This window comes from Leguminivora glycinivorella, chromosome Z (genome assembly GCF_023078275.1).
Source record: "Leguminivora glycinivorella isolate SPB_JAAS2020 chromosome Z, LegGlyc_1.1, whole genome shotgun sequence".
NCBI lineage: Eukaryota > Metazoa > Arthropoda > Insecta > Lepidoptera > Tortricidae > Leguminivora > Leguminivora glycinivorella.
Window position 1 is genome coordinate 9982955 of NC_062998.1, and position 20519 is coordinate 10003473.

Sequence of the window (20519 nt, forward strand, 5' to 3'; positions counted from 1 at the left end):
CAGAGACAGGTTTAACAAGTACTCATGCGAATACAGACGGCAACTGTTCAAATGTTTCGCCAATATAAATAATCTATTTTGGAGGATCATGTTCATTCCGGAGTTTCCCGACAAGAAGTTCCGCGAGATATTCTTTTCATATTTGTACTCGACGGCGGACGATCTGATGCTGATGCGGCCGTACAGCACGTTCGAGACGAACGACCGCAAGGAGCGGCTCATGAGCCGGCGCATGATCTGCCTGCCCGACGGCTGGGAGCCGGACACCTGACCATCTGCCGCGCACCGCACACCGCACCGCTCCACTACCCCACGGGGATACTGTTTGGACTCCAAATATAAACAAATACTGAATACTTTATTTCTTTCTTTTATTACTAGACACAAAGAAAAACATCATAAACACGACAGTTTCCAGTGTAGGTAATTTAAAGTCAGACATATATGTAATTATTTTAAAATAACATTGATTGATTACGTATTGATAATTTAATGTTATTACGATAAACTGCTTAGACATTGTCGTTCACTGGAGAGCAACTAGGTTGGCTCGCGCAGCGCGCTACGGGAATAATTGAAACACTCATTAAATGTAGCCCACAGGCGGTTCTCTACGTCATGCACAAGTAGTGACGGACATTAGAGTGCATAGTATACCTTTGTACCGCTGATTGAGACCCCTTCGAAACTATATAATGCAAAAATTGATTTCATCATGTCGGTAATTATTTAAAATTCATTTACAATGAATATTTATTTTATGAAAAAATCTTACCATGTCATGGTCGTATTATAATACTCCGAAGGTATTATAAAATATTTATTTATTTACTAATTTTATATGCCATCTAAACAATATAGATACTTACTATCTAGAAAATATTATGATACAAGTCTTAAATTAGGGTAATTTAAAAATAATAAAAATAACGTTTCATTGTAAATACAACACTATTGCTACAATCGTAGGTAGATCACTACAACGGTAGCTAGAGCTTACGGATATTCAATCTTCTTTGGTATCAATGTTGCAGAACAAAACATAACAGGTCGCGGAGAGAACATCTAACCAGCTGAGAAGAATACTGATACGAAATCAAATGATAATGTCATCATTAAAGCATCGCTTAACTTATCCTAGTGAAACATCTTATAACAAAGTAAAAAGATAATGGCAAAACGAACCGTGATTTTTGATCCAGGGATCTAATTACAACAAATTGAACTCATTAGACAATCCCTATAATAATGTCGGTAGCGGAATACTTTATCGCGGCGTGGACATTCTTCCACCGGCTATGCAATCGATGTAGTAAAGTAATTCAGGTCTAAAACCTAAGAAACAATATTAATTTTCATCACACCCGCACTTTAAATGTGCTATTGCACGCAGGCGGAGCGTGAGTTATAGAAAAATCGTTCTCCCAAGGGAATAATGAAACTTCTTGTACCGTACTTAACTTTTTTACATCTATTTACATATTTTTTACGTTGCGAGTGTGATGAAAAACATTGTGTGTAACTCGGGGAGTATGAATATTACTAACTCGAGTCTTTAAATCGCTTCGGCAACCTGTCGCGATTTAACTTACTCTCGTTAGTAATATTCAACTTCCTCCCCTTGTTGCACAATGTACTATTGGTTTACATGGTCGGTGGAAAAACTGATTTAGCACGCCAACATTAGGTACACTAAGATTGTTTTTAAATTGTGCAACATTACATTCATATAAAAATTAATAAAATATAGAATTAAAAAACCATAAAATATCAGATGTAAAACAAGACGGACAGTGGAACGGTTTGTGCACGAAGCCTACAACAAAAGTTTATAATATAAGTATATATACATATATAAATAATAATAAAGATAATGCCTCTAGGCTTATATTTGTTAACATGTTGTTATATCCCCACGACAGCGCCACAACTCAGCGGAACATTTTACAATAAGTACGGTACGGGCAAGGAAACATACACCGACGCGAAGTTACTATCTATTACACGGATGCACTACTGACTTCAATCTGATTAAACACGTATACGTAAAACATTTACTTAATTTAAATTTGTCTTAACATTTATCAACTCCAACAGTAAATAGCAATACATGATGGTTTTCAATCCATTTCAAGCGATTCGGTGGATTAGACAATTAAATATATCCGACATTGTAATTCCAAGCCTTATATCTATTAAAAGACATTTAAAACATTTAGACTAGTACGATTAATGTTTGTAGACACATAATTAAAAATTACCATTTCACCTGACCATTATGCATTGATAGTAGATTGAAGTTGATAAGTAGTCATGAAGTCAATAAAGGTAATCTGTATGTTTGCGAGTAATATAACTGTTGTGTGCTCACTCTGATACAATCGTTTAAATAGTTGTAGAACGCATATTTCTATAAGACATAGTGTCTTCAGATGATTCGATGGTTATTTTGTGAATGTATTTTACAAACAGCCGAAGTTTCAGATCATTAGAAATTAGATATTCGTTGACATAATAATCGCTGTCGATAGGCGTCGGCGAGTGACAAGGTAAGGGTCAATTGCACCAAACCGTCAGACACCCTTAAAACGTTCGCTAAAAATATTATGGAAATCCCAAGGAGACATACTTAGCGAAGTTGGCAATGATTTTCATAGCAAATTAGTGATGTGTAAAATAACATTTGCACCGGCGTGTCAAAATCGCTTCCAACTTTACTTTGATACTCTTCGACGTCGATCAATCTGATCAATGACCAAAGGCTCATTTATATGCTGACTGTTCAGGTTAAATACAATCCAGCACACCGATCAATTATACTCTAGTTCTCGCGCCGTCTGAATGGGTCTTTACGGTCGGTGCAACTGTTCCCAAGTGAATAGAACTGCAGGGTTAGCATATGATTGACGCGAGAGTATGTCGCCGAGAGATAGACTACTCGTCCTTATGTCATTAATACGATTAGAAGAAGACGTAGTCGCCAATCATGTGCTAAAGGTGCAGTAGAGATAATCTAGTTTTATATCTGTCTATATCTGCAGCTCCTGGTGGTTGTGGTTGTGCGTGGGGTGCGGCGCGCGCTGCTGCAGGTGCACGAGCGCGGAGAGCAGACGCGTGTTGGCCTCGTCGAGCGCGGCGATGCGGTGCTCCTGAGCCTCGATCACGCGCTGCTTGTGTGACAGCGCGGCGGCCATCTTGCGTTGCTCGCGACGAAGCTCGTCCTCAACGCTGATTAACCTGAGGAGGTTAAGAGATTAGAGAGAGAGATAATTTTTTAGGCGACATTTTAGCCAGTTTTGAATACAATACAACCCAGTGCTTTCGGAGCTTTGTGTTCTAAGGATGATTAACGGTCAACCGTTATAAGGCTGGCGTCGCATCGCAATAATTTACTTCGCATTTACTATGAATGGCGTATTCGATTGGACACATCGCCAGTAAACGCAGTTTCATAGTAAATGTAGAAGAATGATTGAGATTCGTGCAGTATGTCTTGAATTAACAGCGAGCCTAATAGACGCCGGACTTTAGAAAACCGTGTCGGACGCCTCGGAACGCTCTAATATTATAATTAATTGAGAAATAATTTAAGGACTTTACAAGTGTAAATGTAGATGTTGGGGCCCAAGCGGGTTCAAGCGGAAGTCTCTTCCTAACTTGTCATATTAGACATTGACAACCACTTTTAAATTGTAACTTGTAGCTTCGAGAAATGGGCCCGTGAACGGTTTTTCAAATATTTCTTTAAACTAAAATGGAGAGTAGATGGATAACAATCGTATAAATCTTACCTTGTGATGATAGCTTTCATCTTGGTGTCTGAAGTGTCTTGGCCCGGCTCGGCGGGGCCTAGTCTCCCGCGCAGTAGGTCCACGGAGTTCTTTAGCCGATCGATCTCTCGCTCGTACTGGAAAAACACATAAAAATATTTTTTTATTTTTCTCTATCAATCTTTTAACATAGAATCTTCAAATGCTTAAAAATGCTGCAAAACACAACGCAAATATAAAAATATAATGTCCTGAGAAGTCATTGATTTAAGAATAGTTGTAGTTACCTGTTCGATGGTTCTGTGATGCTTGTTGCGGCGACGGCCCGTGGTGCTGTAGAGCGTGTCCTCCAGCTCGTCCGAGCTGTCGGTGAGCTCGCGTGCCGACTCCAGGCTCAGGCGCCGCTGCAGCTTCTCCCGGCCCGGCCCCGCCTCGCGGGACTCGCGCGCCTCGCGACCCGCGCGCTCGCTCGCCTCGCTCGAGTGACTCTCTCTACTGAACACCATTCGAGAAGGAGACTCCCGCCTCTGATTATAATATTCCTGGTGCCTGTCCAGGTCCTCATTCACTCGACTACTCGACATCTTAGCCGCAGAATACGCGCGATCCAAGGGATAATTAGTCTCGGACGCGGCGTCGCCTACAGAATATTTCTCCGGCGAGACCTTAATATTGTCCATATTGCTCAACGCCTTCTGACTCCGCGAGATCTGCAACCGGTACATCTCCTTGTTGACCTCCTCGACGTTGGAGTCGGAGCGGCTCATGGGGTAGCCCTCGGTGGAGATGTGGTGCGGCTTGATCTCGTAGAGCGACTCGCCGCGCTGGCCGAAGTGCTTGTAGTTGGGCGCGCTCTGGCCGGTGGAGTAGGAGAGCATGGGGTTGGTGCGCGGCATGCGCGTCTTGCTGCTCTTGCGCAGGCTCGGCGAGTTGCTGGAGGACTCGTCGTCGCGCACGCGCGGCGAGTGGCTGTGGTTGCTCCTTTGGTATACGTCTTCGTAATTACAATCTCTGGTTATCTTTCGGTGGGTGTTGTTGCGGTTCTGCTGGTCGTAGCTTCTACCTTCGTCGTTGAAGTTTGTAGAACCCTCCTCGGAGTTAGTTTCCACGTTGTCCGTGCTCAGAACCTCCTCATCTATCGATGAACTGGACGAGCCACAGGGACATCGCTTGGAATTCCTGTTCTCATTGGTTTTCTTCTTCTCCGGAGTCTGACGGCTGTCCTCCATGTTGTAGACGGGGTTGGTGAACACGAGCGGAGCCATCTTCGAGTTCGCGCTCGTGTTGGTCTGCGCGGTGTCGGGCATTGTGAAATTCTGGATGCCGTATTTTTGGATGTCGTACTCTATTTTCTGTTGCACTTGACTCTTTGGATAGAACTTGTCGTTCTTGTTGTCGTAGTAGTGCTTGTCCCGCTGCTTCTGGTAGTTGAGTTGCGAATACCGGCTCATGGGCTGGCCGCCGTTCTCGTAGGGTTGATGGTGATGGGCGGCGTTTTCTACGGGACTAGAACTTTGGCTGTAGGTGGCTATGCTTTGATATCCGGAACTCGCAACGTTCGAGAGCCCGCTGATAGAAACGTTCGATCCGTTATTAGCATAACCCTTATTCCCATTAACGACAATATTGTTATTGTTATTTGACTGGGTTTGTGACAATGTCTTTTTGTTCATAATAAGTTTTTCGTCAATGATATCAGAATCGTCGGCGTATTTTAATAAGTCTGATAACTCTTCAAGAGTGGCGGTGTCCCTCATGAGGTTTTGCATGTCATTGGAGCAATAGTTATGGTTAATGTTGTCGGAGCTGGGCGACCGCTCGGTCCCGTTGTAGTTGGCGTTGTGGAAGTGAGTGGATTGATAGTTGCTGGGCTTGTAGCCCTGCATGCGGCGCTCGAGGCTCTCGCCGACGCCATTGTTCAAGCCTTTGGGATACTGGTCGGAGCCGAATCCTATCTGGACGACTTTCAGGTTGACGCAGTGTTCCTGGTTGTTGTACTGGGAGCTGTAGCGGTCGGGGTTGACGTTCTGCACGGGGCTGGAGGCGTACACGTTTCTGGGGAGCGTGGCGGAGCGGAGGTTGGCGGGCGACTTCATGCCGCCGGCGTACGCGCCTTTGTACTTGGAGTCCTCGGCGTTGGATTTGGAGGGGCTGATGTTGAACTGGACGCCGCTCTTGGGCATGATGGGGGAGCTGTGCGCGAAGCTGTTCTGCGCGGCGGCGGGCTCGGCGGGCTTGCTGGTGGGCGTGGCGCAGGTGGGGTCGTTGAACCGGAAGATGTTGTCGGCGACGTGCGCCACGCCGCCGCTGTCGGTGCTCGCGAGTCGCTTGCTCAGTTCGTCCAGGATGTCTTGCAGTGGTTCAAGCTCCTGTAACAACATGAAATGGTTAAAGGTTAATAAGCGAGTGCTATCTTTGAAAAATTATGCTACGCTATCTTGGCCGCGGAGACGCAAGACACTACCTTATCCCTACCAGATACAAAGTAATGATACGGTAACGTGGCCAGCTGCTTGCCCAGGTCCACATGTGGTGCCCACTCGGGGTCCGCCTCCACAGAGCTAGGTGACAAGCGCGGATCCAGCTTCGTGCCCAGGGGGGGGTCCCAGAGGGGGGGGTCACGTGGTCTATTTGTATGGCCAACCTAGGCTCCAGGGGGGGTCATGACCCCCATGACCCCCCCCCCTGGATCCGCGCATGCTAGGTGACACCGAGGAGTCGCGGTTACTACCCCACTAGTATCTCACCTGAGTCCTCCCACCGGGCAGTTTAGGCAGGCTATCGACCAGCAGTGCGTGTAGTGTGGCCAGCTGCTTGCCCAGGTCCACATGTGGTGCCCACTCGGGGTCCGCCTCCACAGAGCTAGGTGACACCGAGGAGTCGCGGTTACTACCCCACTAGTATCTCACCTGAGTCCTCCCACCGGGCAGTTTAGGCAGGCTATCGACCAGCAGTGCGTGTAGTGTGGCCAGCTGCTTGCCCAGGTCCACATGTGGTGCCCACTCGGGGTCCGCCTCCACAGAGCTAGGTGACACCGAGGAGTCGCGGTTACTACCCCACTAGTATCTCACCTGAGTCCTCCCACCGGGCAGTTTCGGCAGGCTATCGACCAGCAGTGCGTGTAGTGTGGCCAGCTGCTTGCCCAGGTCCACATGTGGTGCCCACTCGGGGTCCGCCTCCACAGCTTCCACGGAGCTCTGTGACGCAGAGGAGTTTCGGTTGCTGCCCTCCTGAGCTTGCTCTTGTGGACGCATCTGGAACAATTACATAAACTTTTCAAGTAAAGTTAAGTAAAGTAAACGGTAAATCTGAAATTTTCTTCATTTATCTCATAGGCAGAACGCAGAACTAAAGCACTTCGGATAATTTCAGCCATGTCGGAGCCTCACATCAGCAATTAGACTGTTTAATAGTGTTCGCAACTGCTAATGACGGCATTGATGGCACCCGACTTGACTGCTCGGATGTAAGTTCCTACATTTATTGTTATCATAATTCATAAATAATTAATGCTGCGTTTTTCTTTTTAACATCTAGGCATTTTAGATATTTTCGTTTTACCAAACAAGTGGCAATAACTACCCGATTTGCATAATTAAAACTAATTAAGGCCATGGATTGGAATTTACAGGTACATTTAAGTTGCTTACCGAAATAGCTCTAAGGAACGCCTTCATATTAGGCGCCTCTTGTTCAAGGAAGTCATTGAGGAACTCCATGAAAGCCTCCTTGCCCTGGAACCGTGTAAAGTTCGCCAGTGTCTGCAGGGTCTTGGCAACAAGCGTCAGATTGCGGGCAGCTCGCTCATTCGGGTACTCTGGAAACCAATGTAGTCTTTTAACAAACCAAATAGTTCATCAACGCACGGATAGATGGCGTTGTAACCAAACTTCATCAAATTATCATCAAATACTTATTTGTACGAAAATATTTTTACCGTGAGTAATCCCAAATAGACTTGGAGACAGAATTGCAGGGCAGAGGAAGCGTAGGAATATGGATGCACTTATCAAATTGTCTGAAATGTCCTCTCGGCCCATCGCAGTGAGTCTGTAAACAATGCAAAGGAAACGATTGATGCGCCATCTATTGACGAGTAGCAAAACTATAACAGTGTACGATAAGTTGGTTTGATTTGATTCTTATGGAAATTACAGCAAAGATTACAATTAACCCTTTTAATGGCAATGGATTTTACAAATTTCAAAACTACATTGGGATAGGATAGTAGTTAGTACATATTAGAAAAATTTGTTGGAATCATGTCTTTTTTTATTTGCCAAGGGTTTAATATTTTAAAGATTTTACGTTCAAGAAAAAGACAATGTGTATATGATATTCGCAATAGTCTTTCAAGCGTAAATAACAAATCATTTATTTTATCAAAGTAATTCAATTTCGCAAGGCTGGCAGACAAACACAAGTGAACAAAATTAAATCAAATATTCGCACAAAAAATAACATCGCATAGTCTGAAACAAAATTAATAAATCGTAACGTACCGTGTATTTCTTCTCTTCCAGTGAAAGTTCTTCACTCGTCCAGTCTTCTATTCTTCGGGTCCTGACTTCTTGAGACCTAGGTGCAAAATATAACGAATGAGACATACCTCTCGCGGAAGGTTGCGAAGCAGTCTCGTAGCGGCGGGGGGAAACGGGGGGCGGACCCAGCGATGGCCCGCCAGGCTAGAGTGACCGCGTCCCTCAGGGCGGTCTGCTGACGTCGCAACGCCGCGCCGCTGCCAGCTCGCAGGGGGTCGACCTCGCACTCGGCCGCGCCGGGACCGGCCGCCGCTGCCACAGCTTCGCTTAGGGTGTCCTGTCGATAGGATAGTATAGTATTTACAAGAAAGTAGTTCTAGAATGTTAGATGTGGATGTAGTTCTAGAATTAGGTTCAATCGGGCACGGCAACTTATTACGACATTCGTGGTGTCTAAGGGGACTTCAAAACTGTTTTTGATTTCTGTACCTACTACTGTGTGCTTTCATATTATCACCTAAGTATATCTAGTGTAGTTAATAATTACATTACATCACAGAATTTACACGGCATCAAAAGCCCACAAAATACAGCATTTCGCATTACAGATTATCTGCTTATTATTCCACATCGATTATTATGACTACCGATGGGGTCAAACGCTTTCGAAGGAAGCAAGTCCTCTCAAGCTGGTGTAATTTGACAGACGCTCAAATGCACTCTTTAAGTGATAACAGTTCAAATACACATGATGCTGCTAAAATAGAAAATAAAAAGATATTTATTTACCAACACAGATATTTATCGACCACAAAAACTTACCTGCAGATACTGATCTCCGACCAGTTTCAAATACGCCTCCATGCTCTTGGTGGCCAGCGAGTTCCCTCGGAACGTGAGCGAGTGGTCGCCCGTCCTTCGCACGTCCAGCGCCACCACGTCCGCCAAGTACCGGGGCGCGAGCCCCGCGCCGGCCATGCACAGGACCAGTGCGCAACCGATGTCCTCTTTGGCTTTTACACCTGATAAAAATACAGGAGAAATTCAGTGATAGTGGTATGTTAACACATATACTCGTACAATACATTGCAGAGTTTAGTGTATCTCCTCCAGGATATAAGCGCTGGTGACCTAGCGGTAAGAGCGTGCGACTTTCAATCCGGAGGTCGCGGGTTCGAACCCCGGCTCGTACCAATGAGTTTTTCGGAACTTATGTGCGACATGTCATTTGATATTTGCCAGTCGCTTTCCGCTGAACGAAAACATCGTGAGGAAACCGGACTAATTCCAATAAGGCCTAGTTACCGTTTGGGTTGGAAGGGCCGATGGCAGTTGCTTTCGTAAAACTAGTGCCTATGCCAAATCTTGGGATTAGTTGTCACAGCAGACCCCAGGCTCCCATGAGCCGCGGCAAATGCCGGGATAACGCAAGGAGGATGATGAGTGTATCGCCTCCAGGGTTAGCACATGATCGGCGCGAGAGTAATGAGTATGTCGCCGCGAGATAGACTACCCGTCCTTATTAGTAGGGGGAAATTAGCTAAAATTACCGCATAATTAATGGAAGGTTTTTTTTTAATTAAAATATGTACGTTATAGACCGAAGCTATTTTTCATCAACCCTCCCCACTCCTCCCTCCTCTGCGTCACCCCTCTACTCTCCCTTAAAGTGCCGAAAATGCGGTTTTTCTCGATTTCTGACAAAACTGTTGAAGATATAGAAAAAGCGCGTAGGAACGAAGTAATCCTTAATAAATTTACTACAAATCATTCATTAACACTTTGGTTCTAGCACTTATAGTTTACGCGTGATCCGTCACGAAAGTTGGTCCTTTGCAGCAATTTTCTTTAGTGAATGTTAAGTTTTCGCCCAAAATGCATACGAAATCGTCGAAATTTGTTTGATATAACTAAAATATTGTAACTCATGACTAAAATAAAATTAAGGGGGAAAAATCACTACCATGGGTGGAATTTCCAATATGTCTTGGAATTCCAGTAACTATTTAAGACGTAATATTTTCACGGTAGTAGTCGCTAGGAGTACCATTGATCTATATAGTATATCTATGACTGGGGATGAGCTTTTGGTAGCTGTTGGTAGAGCCCTGGAGTATCAATCTAGTAGCCGTGAGTTCAAGTCCCACCCATGGTAGTGATTTTTCCCCCTGAAATTTATTTTCAGTTTATAATATTTTAGTAATATCAAACAGATTTCGTAAGCAATTTGGGAGAAAACTTAACATTAACTAAAGAAAATTGCAGCAAAGGACCAACTTTCGTGATGGATCACGCGAAACCTATAAGTGCTAGAACCAAAGTGTCAATGAACGATTTGTAGTAAATTTATCAAGGATTACTTTTTTCCTACACGCTTTTTCTGTATCTACAACGGTTTTGTCAGAAATCGCGAAAAACCGCATTTTCGGCTATTTAAGGGGGAAGAGGGGTGACGCAGAGGGGGGAGGGATGGGGAGGGTTGATGAAAAATAACTTCGGCCTGTAATGTACATATCTCAATCAAAAAAAATCTTCCATTAATTATGCCAACATTTTCATACATAACTTTCCAGAAGCAACGGACTATATGGCATTAATACGATTAGAAGAAGACGTGTGATCTATCTCGCGACGACAGTCTCGCGGCAATCATGTGCTAGGCCTACTGGAATGCCGATGTCAAAAAATTGCTACTGAATCAATAACATTCGATATGTTAATTATGGTTCAAATACGGGACAAAGCGTTAGATAAGAGGTTAATAACGGTTAAACTGAGCTTGAATAACATTGGCTGATGATGATATTGTACATCTTGTCATATAAACAAAGTGTAGTTACAGTCTCTCGCTGATAGAGTGCGCTGATTTCAACACTTCAGTGTTTAACACTTTCGCTACCAAGAACCCGACTGTCGGGCACACCGCTCGTAGAAGCGTAGCCGATTACATGGGTTTCCCCGTATGTAGCGAAAATGTCGTAGCGCCGCGTAGAGCCCGGTTTCGAAAGTGTTAACATATTTGCTGACAGATGGCGTTAGTATACGCAAAGTCAGCTTTTCTCGACGCTATTTTTAACCGGTTGCAACGGACGGCTAATTTATAATAATTGCAGAGTGTTGTACTTGTGAGCGTACATACTGTACATTGGTAATAACTTTGTAAGCTGCATCTGTTGCAAGGTGCACTTAGACAAAAAAAATTTTAAACAGTGTTCAGTATGTAAAGTATGATAATTATGTTTGATATCCATACTAATATTATAAATAGGAAATTGCGTGTGTCTGTTTGTTTGTCCGTCTTTCACGGAAAAACGAAGCGACGAATTGACGTGATTTTTTAAGTGGAGACAGTTGAAGCGATGGAGAGTGACATAGGCTACTTTTTGTCTCTTTCTAACGCGAGCGAAGCCGCGGGCAAAAGCTAGTGTATGATAATTATGAAACGCAAAAGGTCAGAACAAGTTAAATCAGCATGGTATTTTCATTGCCAAGTTATCAAGACAGTTTTAACTTTAAGGGCCAGTTGCATCGACCACAGTTAACAGAGACATCACCGTCACGCAGCAGAAGTTTATGAAAATACCCATGCAGAATATTTAGCGAACGCTTTGGTTTGGTGCCACCGAACCTTAGACCGACTACGTGATGATACTGATGATCTAATTTTTTCATTCAGTAATAGGCGAGTCGACTAAAAAAACTAATTAGATTAGACTGTCAGTTAGATTACCAAAGAATTTTAGACACGTATTTTTTCTTTTTTCTCGTAAACGAAAAATGACGACGGTACAGTGCGTTGAAGTTTCGCGTGACGCCTCTACAAACTTAACTTAGAAGTGACGTCACAAGCCCATACTCCGGAACTTTGCTCTATATCTTTGTATTTTTTCATTAATTAGAAAAAGCGAAATATATGTGTTCAGTATTTTTGGACGATCTAACTGACGTACTAAACAGAATGCCATTTTTTTATGTAGTCGTCATGCCTATATTGACAGTGCATTTAATATTTTGCACGTAACCTACGTATTCAGCGGCTGACTCACCTATATGCGGCTCCAGATACTCGCATAGCCTCTTGTAATTCCTCTTGAGATAGTCCAGGAACCTCGCGTAGTGGTCTAGGGGCAGAACGTCCACGCTCTGATACCGGCACTTGATGCGGAGCGCGGGCGCGGGGGGCGGAGGGGCGCGCCCCCCAGGCGATTGCGGCTTGTCGCCCCCGGAGAGGGGGTACCAGCGCTCGTTGAGGTATCGTGAGGATACGTCGTCGACCGGGATGCGGACTGTGCCTGGAGAGATAGGGGTTGGTATTTAGATATTGAAAGACAGTTTTTGTAAATGGTGTGTTGTCGTTCCACTTTTCTGACAAATAAAAATTGAATTTTAATTGGCTACACAAACGAAAATGTATGTAGTGTAGGCGCAAAATGCACATCGTTACTAAATCAGACTAAAATAATATTATCAAAACTATTAATATGTTGAGGATGCAGGCGTTAGCGTTGAGGGCCTCCCACACCTCCAGAGCGTCGGCGTCTAATCAACTCTATGGCCGACATGGCGACGCCATTTTCCACAGCCCTATTTAAACGTCGACGCTCGGAGAGGATATGATGAGGTTGCTCTAAGCGTGCTCGCTCGTCATACGTCCATTACTTTTAAATAGGTAAGGGCTAGATCACACGTACGGTCGCTAAGGACTCGACCGAGCGCACTCTTTCGCCACTACGTGTGATACTCGTACACCCGGTACTCCTGTACACGTCTTAGGCACTGGTCCCATCGCGAGCTAGTAAGCTATGAGCTATCGGCTATAAAAACGAACAAAAGATAAGTACTCCCGTGCAAATAAAAGAGACACGGCTATTTTGATAGCTCACCGCTGGGCGAGTAGCTATAAACATCGCCGTGTCTCTCGCCGTCGGGAGTGATTATCTTTAGTTCGTTTTTATAGCCGATAGCTCATAGCTTACTAGCTCGCGGTGGGACCAGAGCCTTAAGGCAGGAGTCAGCAATTTCTGACCCGCGAGCCGCATGCGGCTCTTTAAAAATACAATTACATTCAAGTGCTGCTTCTCCTGTTAATTAGTTGGCTCTTTATCTCAAAAGCTTTCCGACGCTTGGCCTAAGTATTACAGTTGGTACTAACCAAAGAGGATCAAGTATTATAGAGAGTTACTGTCAAAGTAAATTGTGTAATCACAGTGCATAAACTGCCATCTCTCGACACAGGCTTAAAACTTTTGAACCTCAGTTTTGACAATTTGGCCCATATTCATAGGTTGATATGTGTTAAAATGTCAAATATTAATATTAGCGCCATCTAGCCGAGCGTCCCCCAAAGGTGTAACATCATCTAGGCGTCCGTACCTTTTCCTATATGGTCCTGAGGTAGGTTTTTTTCTTAGACTCTAGCTGTCTATACGGAGTTACACATGTCTTTGGTACTAACCGACAAGCGCGTGTTTGTCCCGCTTGCGGCTGCGCCGCTCGGGCTCCCGGTACACGTTGACGTTGATCGCGCGCACCGCCTGGAGGCCGGTGAACTCGTACACCTCGCCCCAGAAGCACAGCTCCGACTTCAGTTTCGACGACGACCTGTAAATTATAAGGGATTTATTAGACAAACTTGTACCACCAGTGACATAAGGAATGGGCTGAATGAACGCATCGTGTGATCGACATCCCGCATGTTTCCGGCCAGGCGTCCCAACAAGTACATCGACATTAGGAATGTTAGGGAGGTACTAAGTTTTCTCTGCGAGTGTATGGTCGTTTATATTTACATATGATTTATATTTATATTTAGATATTATCTCGACATTTGGTCTATAGGCAGCATTAGGCACATTACGCACACATGCGCTTTCAAAATAGGCCTACACTCTACACTACATACACGTATGAATCACTAAAAGTACCTACACTAAACAGTCTTACGGTGAGTCCGGGCTGCCGTTTCACCTCGCTTCGGTACTGTCACCTGACATTGACATTTCACCGAACAATGCTTGTACAACAAGGACATATTTGACCATACAAATACTACTTCCCTAATCGGCACTGCACAGGAAATCGTGAGAGGTAGGTGTCAATTGTCAGCGTGGCGTAATCGGCCCCTGATAACGAATGAACCGTTGGCGCGCCGTTCGCTAACCATTTGTGACGGGACCGCTAACAGGTCGAGTACAGTAAGCAGAAGACAAGCGATGCCCCTGGAAAGAAATTTCTTTGCAGAGGGGTCGCTTAACTCTACAACTTACTGTACTATCAGCTGCAAAAGTTCATGGAGAAATTATGAATGATTTCATTGATAAACTCGCCATGCACTTTGACAAACAAGGACGCTAAATCTAAGCTTCTTATTCTCTCGTAGGTACTAGCATCGTAGCACAGAAAATATATTAAATACGTAGTTAAAAAGTAAACTGATAGCTTAATAGCTGAGCAGAAGTTCGGATTATTAATATTAAATGAGCCTTCGGTGTCTTAACATTTACTTTGAACACAAAAATCTAAGAAAATCAAAAACGTATTTTTTTAGTAGTCTAGCATCGCCTTATATTTATTTATTAAATAAATAACATCCAAACGAAACATGACATGAAATCATACGAATGAAAAAATGAACCCCGTAAATGCTGAAATAACTGTAGCGTTTTTGCCCCAGGCTCTCACGCCGGCGGCTCTGCCCCCGCAGTTTTCGTTATTTTTAGATGATACCTCATAACATCAACTGTTTGAAACTTTATTAAGTTAAATGTTTCGTATTATGCTCTATATCCAGACTATATTATTTTGTCGAGGTACTCGTGGTCATGTTTATGTCGATGTTTATTCCTCTAAAGTCCTTTTATTTTACGATGCTTACAGGAAAAGCCGCTTAGCGTTTGCTGAAACTAAAAACGTTTGTAATACAGTTACTTTGTAGTACACGTTGTTTTGTCGTCCGTTTTTTATGATTAAAGTCCTTACTGGCGTTGCCACCATAAGATTACAACGCGCAGTAACAGATTAATGAGAGGGCTAAAAGCCCCATGCATTTCGGGGCCCCGAGACCAACGTATTGTTAAAGACCAAAGCGCGAAATTGGTTTTCTCGATTCACCTATGAAAAGTTAGTTTTATTGTTGCAAGTCGACACTATTGCCCAGGACTGTCCTAGGTTTTAATGGAGACTTTTATTAATGAATTTTCTACGGGCCTCGCGCTGGCTTAATCCGGCACTGAGAATATTTTAGCCTGTGGAAGTGCAACTAGCGTAACTCACCTCGCGTAAAGCGTGTCGTCGAGCAATATCTCGCAGTAGTAGCGCTTCTTGGGCGGGATTGCCTTGGCCTCGAGCAGCCACAGCTTCACCGACCGCTCACAGCGCCGCGTGCGCATCTCGTCAGGCCGCGCAGCCTGCCGCAGACTGCAGACACACAATATAAAAATATTACAAACTGAACATGATTTAGACTAGAGAAAAAGTATCACACCCTTCTGTGGCAGGGCCGTATCGAAAGATTTTACCCATGATAAGTTTGAAGTTATGTACCTACAGTCGGAAACACTATTAGCTTAGCACCTTTGTATACAATTTTCTGTGCAGCAATATTACTTTTCTTAACAGTTACTTAACTGTACTTAGTATAATACTTAAAAATTTCAGGGACAGTTGTAACTAGGTAAAAATAATACACTTATTTAAAGTACAGAAAAACCCTACTTTTCAAGAAATGTGAATGCAGCAATCTTAAGTTCACATCCTTAGCCAGGTAGGTACACTACACACGCTAAAACCTCGTTAGTGTATACCCACTCGGTTACATTGTAGCGAGACCTCAGCTCTGGATCTGCGGCGAGACGTCGAGACGTTTTATCTGGATCGAGTTAGTTAGACGTAGAAGCTCAAGGCAAAGTCCGGCTTTATAAGAGGCCAGTGTACTAGAAGTATAGGCGATGCACACTAAGTAGGTACAGGTAACGTCTTAGTAAGTAAATTAAAAATTATTATTGCGCATAATACTAGTTTACAAATCACTGCGAATCTGGGCAAGTCTAATATTTTACGGAATTATGTCTGGGAAGTATATCCAATAGATTGGAAGAGTCGGTCGGAACCCATATACATCACAAGTCTAACTATTCTGTTCAATAATTACGCTAACAATAGGCCATAAGCAGGGATGATTTAATATAGTAACTTGCCTTTGATTTACGTCGCTGAATGTTCCTAGACACTTAAAATAAACACTGTGAATTTATGTCCATTCCAGCGTTTCTACCGATGCATTCCGAAGATATTTTAAATTCAAATCTTACCTGTAAATCCAACGGTCACGTTCCTTTCTCGAGGCGCAAGCGAAATATCGAGGAGCGCGATTCTCAGCGCTTAGGGCGAAGCAATGTGGCCGGCCTAGCACCGACGAGTGCAACGCACGTATTTCCACCTGGATAAAAGATGCATAATTTACGAGATTTCATGGAGTTATATTCTAAACGTTGAATTTGCAAATTAGGTACATTAAAATAATCTCAATTTTTAGTAAAAAGTGTGAATAAAACAGCATTTTCCGTGGTTAACTCACCTGATTTGGCGGCCCCAAATCCATGGTGGAAACAGCAGGGGAGTGCGCCGATAGTAAACTCTCGTGCGATCTGGAACAATCAATTATTTTAAGGCATGTATTTAGAATCAGCAGGAGCCCCTATAGCGTGGGCAGGGCAGATATCTTCTGAGATAAGTAGGTACTTATTAGTTATCGTATGCATCAATATCCAAGAAGCGATCGTTAAGAAATTCTTAGTCACCGTATATATACATACAGTGTACTCTATTGTAAACCTGTAAGAATCTAAACTATTATGTAATGTTGACTGTTGAATTAGGTTAGATGACTACAATAGAGCATGAAATAAATAAACTATAAAAAACGTTAAATTATCCGTGTAGTTTAGAAGCGCAAACGAATTCATATTTAAGCTCAAGTTACACAAAGCATTCCTGGGAGTATTAAACCTGCATTAAACATTGTTAGCATGACAGAGCCTTTCATAGTTAGCATAACAGAACTATAGTTTTAATAAGCTGCCTAGTGAACAGTAAATATTCAAAGCAAAACTTGTCTCCGAATTGGAATTGGACCCTAAAGTTACGCAAAGCGATGGGATTACAGCGAGTAGATCTATCTATTTTATCTAAGTTTACCGCCCAAAACTAAGGACTTATTTTCAAGGTGCGCGAACTCGCATACGATTTTAGTTATATTGCGATTGTTCAGGTTAGATACGTTACCTACAGCACGCCGCATTATGTGTTCAGGCCGTAACGTAATAATAGGAATAGCGATGAAGTTCGTGTTTAGTTGGCGGGGAAGTAATTAAAGAGACACCAGTAAATAAGGCGCGCAGACGGGCGGGGCGACACTCCCACACCACAACATTACGCCTTGTCTCGGTAACGTAGTAGGTAATGTCACGGCATGTCCCTATAAACTAATAAACGTATAAACACACCAATAATAAAATCCCTCTTTACTATTTCAGATACAAGATGATGATAAAGTATACCTACATATGATTATCGGTTCAAAGCTAAGTTGTTCGATATAAATTGAGCCGATTTTTCGAACAAATTGTACGTCGAATCAGGTCAAATTACATTTTCTTAGACCAAAAGTATTTTGAAATAATATATGAGCGAAAAATCAAAACCTATTCTATATCTCAAGTAAATCGGTACGCCTTATGGGATATGTACAGTTAACTCCTAAGAAAGGTACCAGCCCTGACAACCGTACATGTAAGGGGTTTCTTATCTCTAACGCTGTCTATATGCGAGTCCTATCTGATGTTGTTACCACGAGGCAGTAAAGAATATAGGCAGTACCAACACGCCACGGGAAAAACATATTTTCACAGCTTTGATCTGTTATTACCTAACTATAGAGATCACTTATCTTTATAGAATTCTTGTACTCGTAATACTAATGCTCATTTCAATTAGTATTTTATTCAGTTCAAAGAGAAACCTCGCTGAATGCAAAATAAAGTTAACATATCACAAGAAGATTGATGAAGTAAACAAGCGGTATGTGGTGCGATACGTGAGCGGAATGACTCCACAAATTAACATCAAACGGACACAAATGAATTGCATTGAAACCTAACCAGATTAACTCCCGCCGCGTTGGCCGATGCTTCATGGAATACCGAGTTGGTCTAGTTCAAGTGCAAACCGTGTCGGGATTCTGTAGAGTTTTAGAGAGAATTATGGAGGAAACCCAAGCAGTGCGTATTATAAGTGTCGAACTACCCAGTAGCTACTTAGATAAAGTATTATTATGCGGTTGGTCCCTGTATGTTACAGGCAAACTGGTATTTTATTAAGTATACTATATATTCTAGCCGTGCGCCGTGAAGTATTGTTGCATTCAAATGTTCCTACATTATAAATGGCTTAATTAATTGGCTTTTCAAGTGTGATTTTCATGTGTTTAAATAAAATAATGTATTTTTGTTAATTTTAAAATCATACCACTGCATTCACTGGTTTTAGAATAAAGCCAGACCTCAAAGATGTCTTTCTCATTCCATTAAAACCGTAATTTGGTTAGAAGCAACATGTATTCACGTTCCAGAGTAAATTAATGAAGATTAGAAAGGGAAAACTGGCATAAAATTAGAGCTGTGTCGCCTGAGATTGTACCGTGCCAACGTACAACGTAAGCCAACAGTTTGAAGAAGATTGCTAGTAGAGAAATAAATAAGCGAGATACAATGAAGTAAAGCTGCTTGCTGGTTGCTAAGCAACCTTTTCCAATACCAATGTCTGGAACATTAATCGAACTTGAAAGTTGAACCATATCCAATCTATTTCCTCGACAACAGTTTTTTTTTCTATTTGTCGCGCTTTGTGACCAAATCATGACGATGGACATAAAATCGTTCACCAAAACGTGGGCGGTCTTTAGAAACTGATAACTTCCGTAGCTAATAAATTAATAAGATTTTAATTAATCACAATATGAATAAAAAATTGAAATTGAATTTGGAAATATTTTGATACGTTATATTTGAGGAGGAGAACAAGATGCAAGTAGGACGCGTTGCTTGTCACGAGCGAATGTAATAATTAAATCAACAACTGCTTCTGGCAAAAACTTTGTTTTAAATGAAATTATTGACATGTTGAATAATTTGTTTGATTATTAATGTTACTTCAACGTTATATTTATTTTAGTTACCTCTTTCTGCACCTAACTGTAACCTCCTAAATTCATTCAGTTAAATATCTTCTTTGTCATTGGTAGTATTCAATTATTTTGGCAGTGCTCAGTACATACTAGGTTACATTTTTGAGATTATACTGAAAAATATGTGCAGTAATACGTGAGTAAGTAATTAATTTGCATTCTCGAAGCTACACGGGCTTTAAAAGCACACTAGGTAATACTTACTCTCTGCGGTGCGCTTTACTCGTATCTGCCGCTTAAAGTTTGTGGGGGCGGACAAAAAGTTTGTCTTCAAAGGTTTACCTGGAAGTCCTCAAAGCGTGTGAGGCGGGGTGCGTGGGCGGCGCCTGCAGCGCACGGTCGCGCTCCAGCTTGGTGGCTGACTTGGTGCGCTTGAGCGGGTTGTTGCGGAAGGACCGCTTCGAGAAGAAGAAGGAGGCTAGTCTTGAGGGGCTGTGTTGCGCCTGCGCTCCGGGCACGGGCGTGCTGGGCGCGGAGCCCCGACGACATGCTTTCTCGTATGATGTGTCTGTGGGATAAAATTATATTCATTAGTGGAATGATTGGAAATGACGCGCAATCGACGCCCGCAGTTAATTAACTAAATGGAAGCCTCTTATTGCAGAACATGCTTTAAAAAATATTAAAAGACATATCATGTGTTCAAAATGTTATTCATTTTTATATTGATTGCAGATTTATTTGATCGCGTGCATATATAAATGGTTAAAATCACATCGTTGTACCTACAATTTGTAACAATTGTAGGTAAAAAAGGGAACTAGAACTTCGTAGAAAAAATACATATTTATAAATACACCGTGCCGTGTCAAGTACGTGCTAAAAATGCATGGTTCAAAACAAAATAACTCGAATCCTGATGATAAGGGGAATGTTCATGCTGTGGGTAACATACATTTCCCTTGCAAATGAGTCATGTGTTGCACATGGGCACGGCCGCCGTATCGTTTGCAAATCTAAATTAAAGGCGGGTTTAAAAGTCAAGTAATAATGACACTTTTAGTAAGAGTTGCATAATATTAACAT

At 42.7% G+C, this 20519-nt stretch overlaps 1 protein-coding gene across 11 annotated transcripts in view; it reads right to left on the bottom strand.

The window, feature by feature from the left end:
- Positions 1–1515: 1515 nt before the first annotated feature.
- Positions 1516–20519, bottom strand: part of LOC125241849 (ras GTPase-activating protein raskol) — a 217887-nt gene continuing 198883 nt past the window's right edge. For all 11 annotated transcript variants that reach the window (XM_048150520.1, XM_048150518.1, XM_048150529.1 and 8 more), the window contains 14 exons: positions 19776–20001; positions 16827–16896; positions 16561–16688; positions 15524–15667; positions 13707–13852; positions 12298–12543; positions 9074–9273; positions 8380–8588; positions 7708–7820; positions 7421–7587; positions 6842–7024; positions 4058–6139; positions 3792–3907; positions 1516–3237 (listed from right to left, as the gene is read on the bottom strand). In XM_048150520.1, the coding sequence (XP_048006477.1) occupies positions 3030–3237; positions 3792–3907; positions 4058–6139; positions 6842–7024; positions 7421–7587; positions 7708–7820; positions 8380–8588; positions 9074–9273; positions 12298–12543; positions 13707–13852; positions 15524–15667; positions 16561–16688; positions 16827–16896; positions 19776–20001 (4238 nt within the window). In that variant the 3' untranslated portion in view covers positions 1516–3029. The remainder of the gene's footprint in view (positions 3238–3791; positions 3908–4057; positions 6140–6841; positions 7025–7420; positions 7588–7707; positions 7821–8379; positions 8589–9073; positions 9274–12297; positions 12544–13706; positions 13853–15523; positions 15668–16560; positions 16689–16826; positions 16897–19775; positions 20002–20519) is intronic.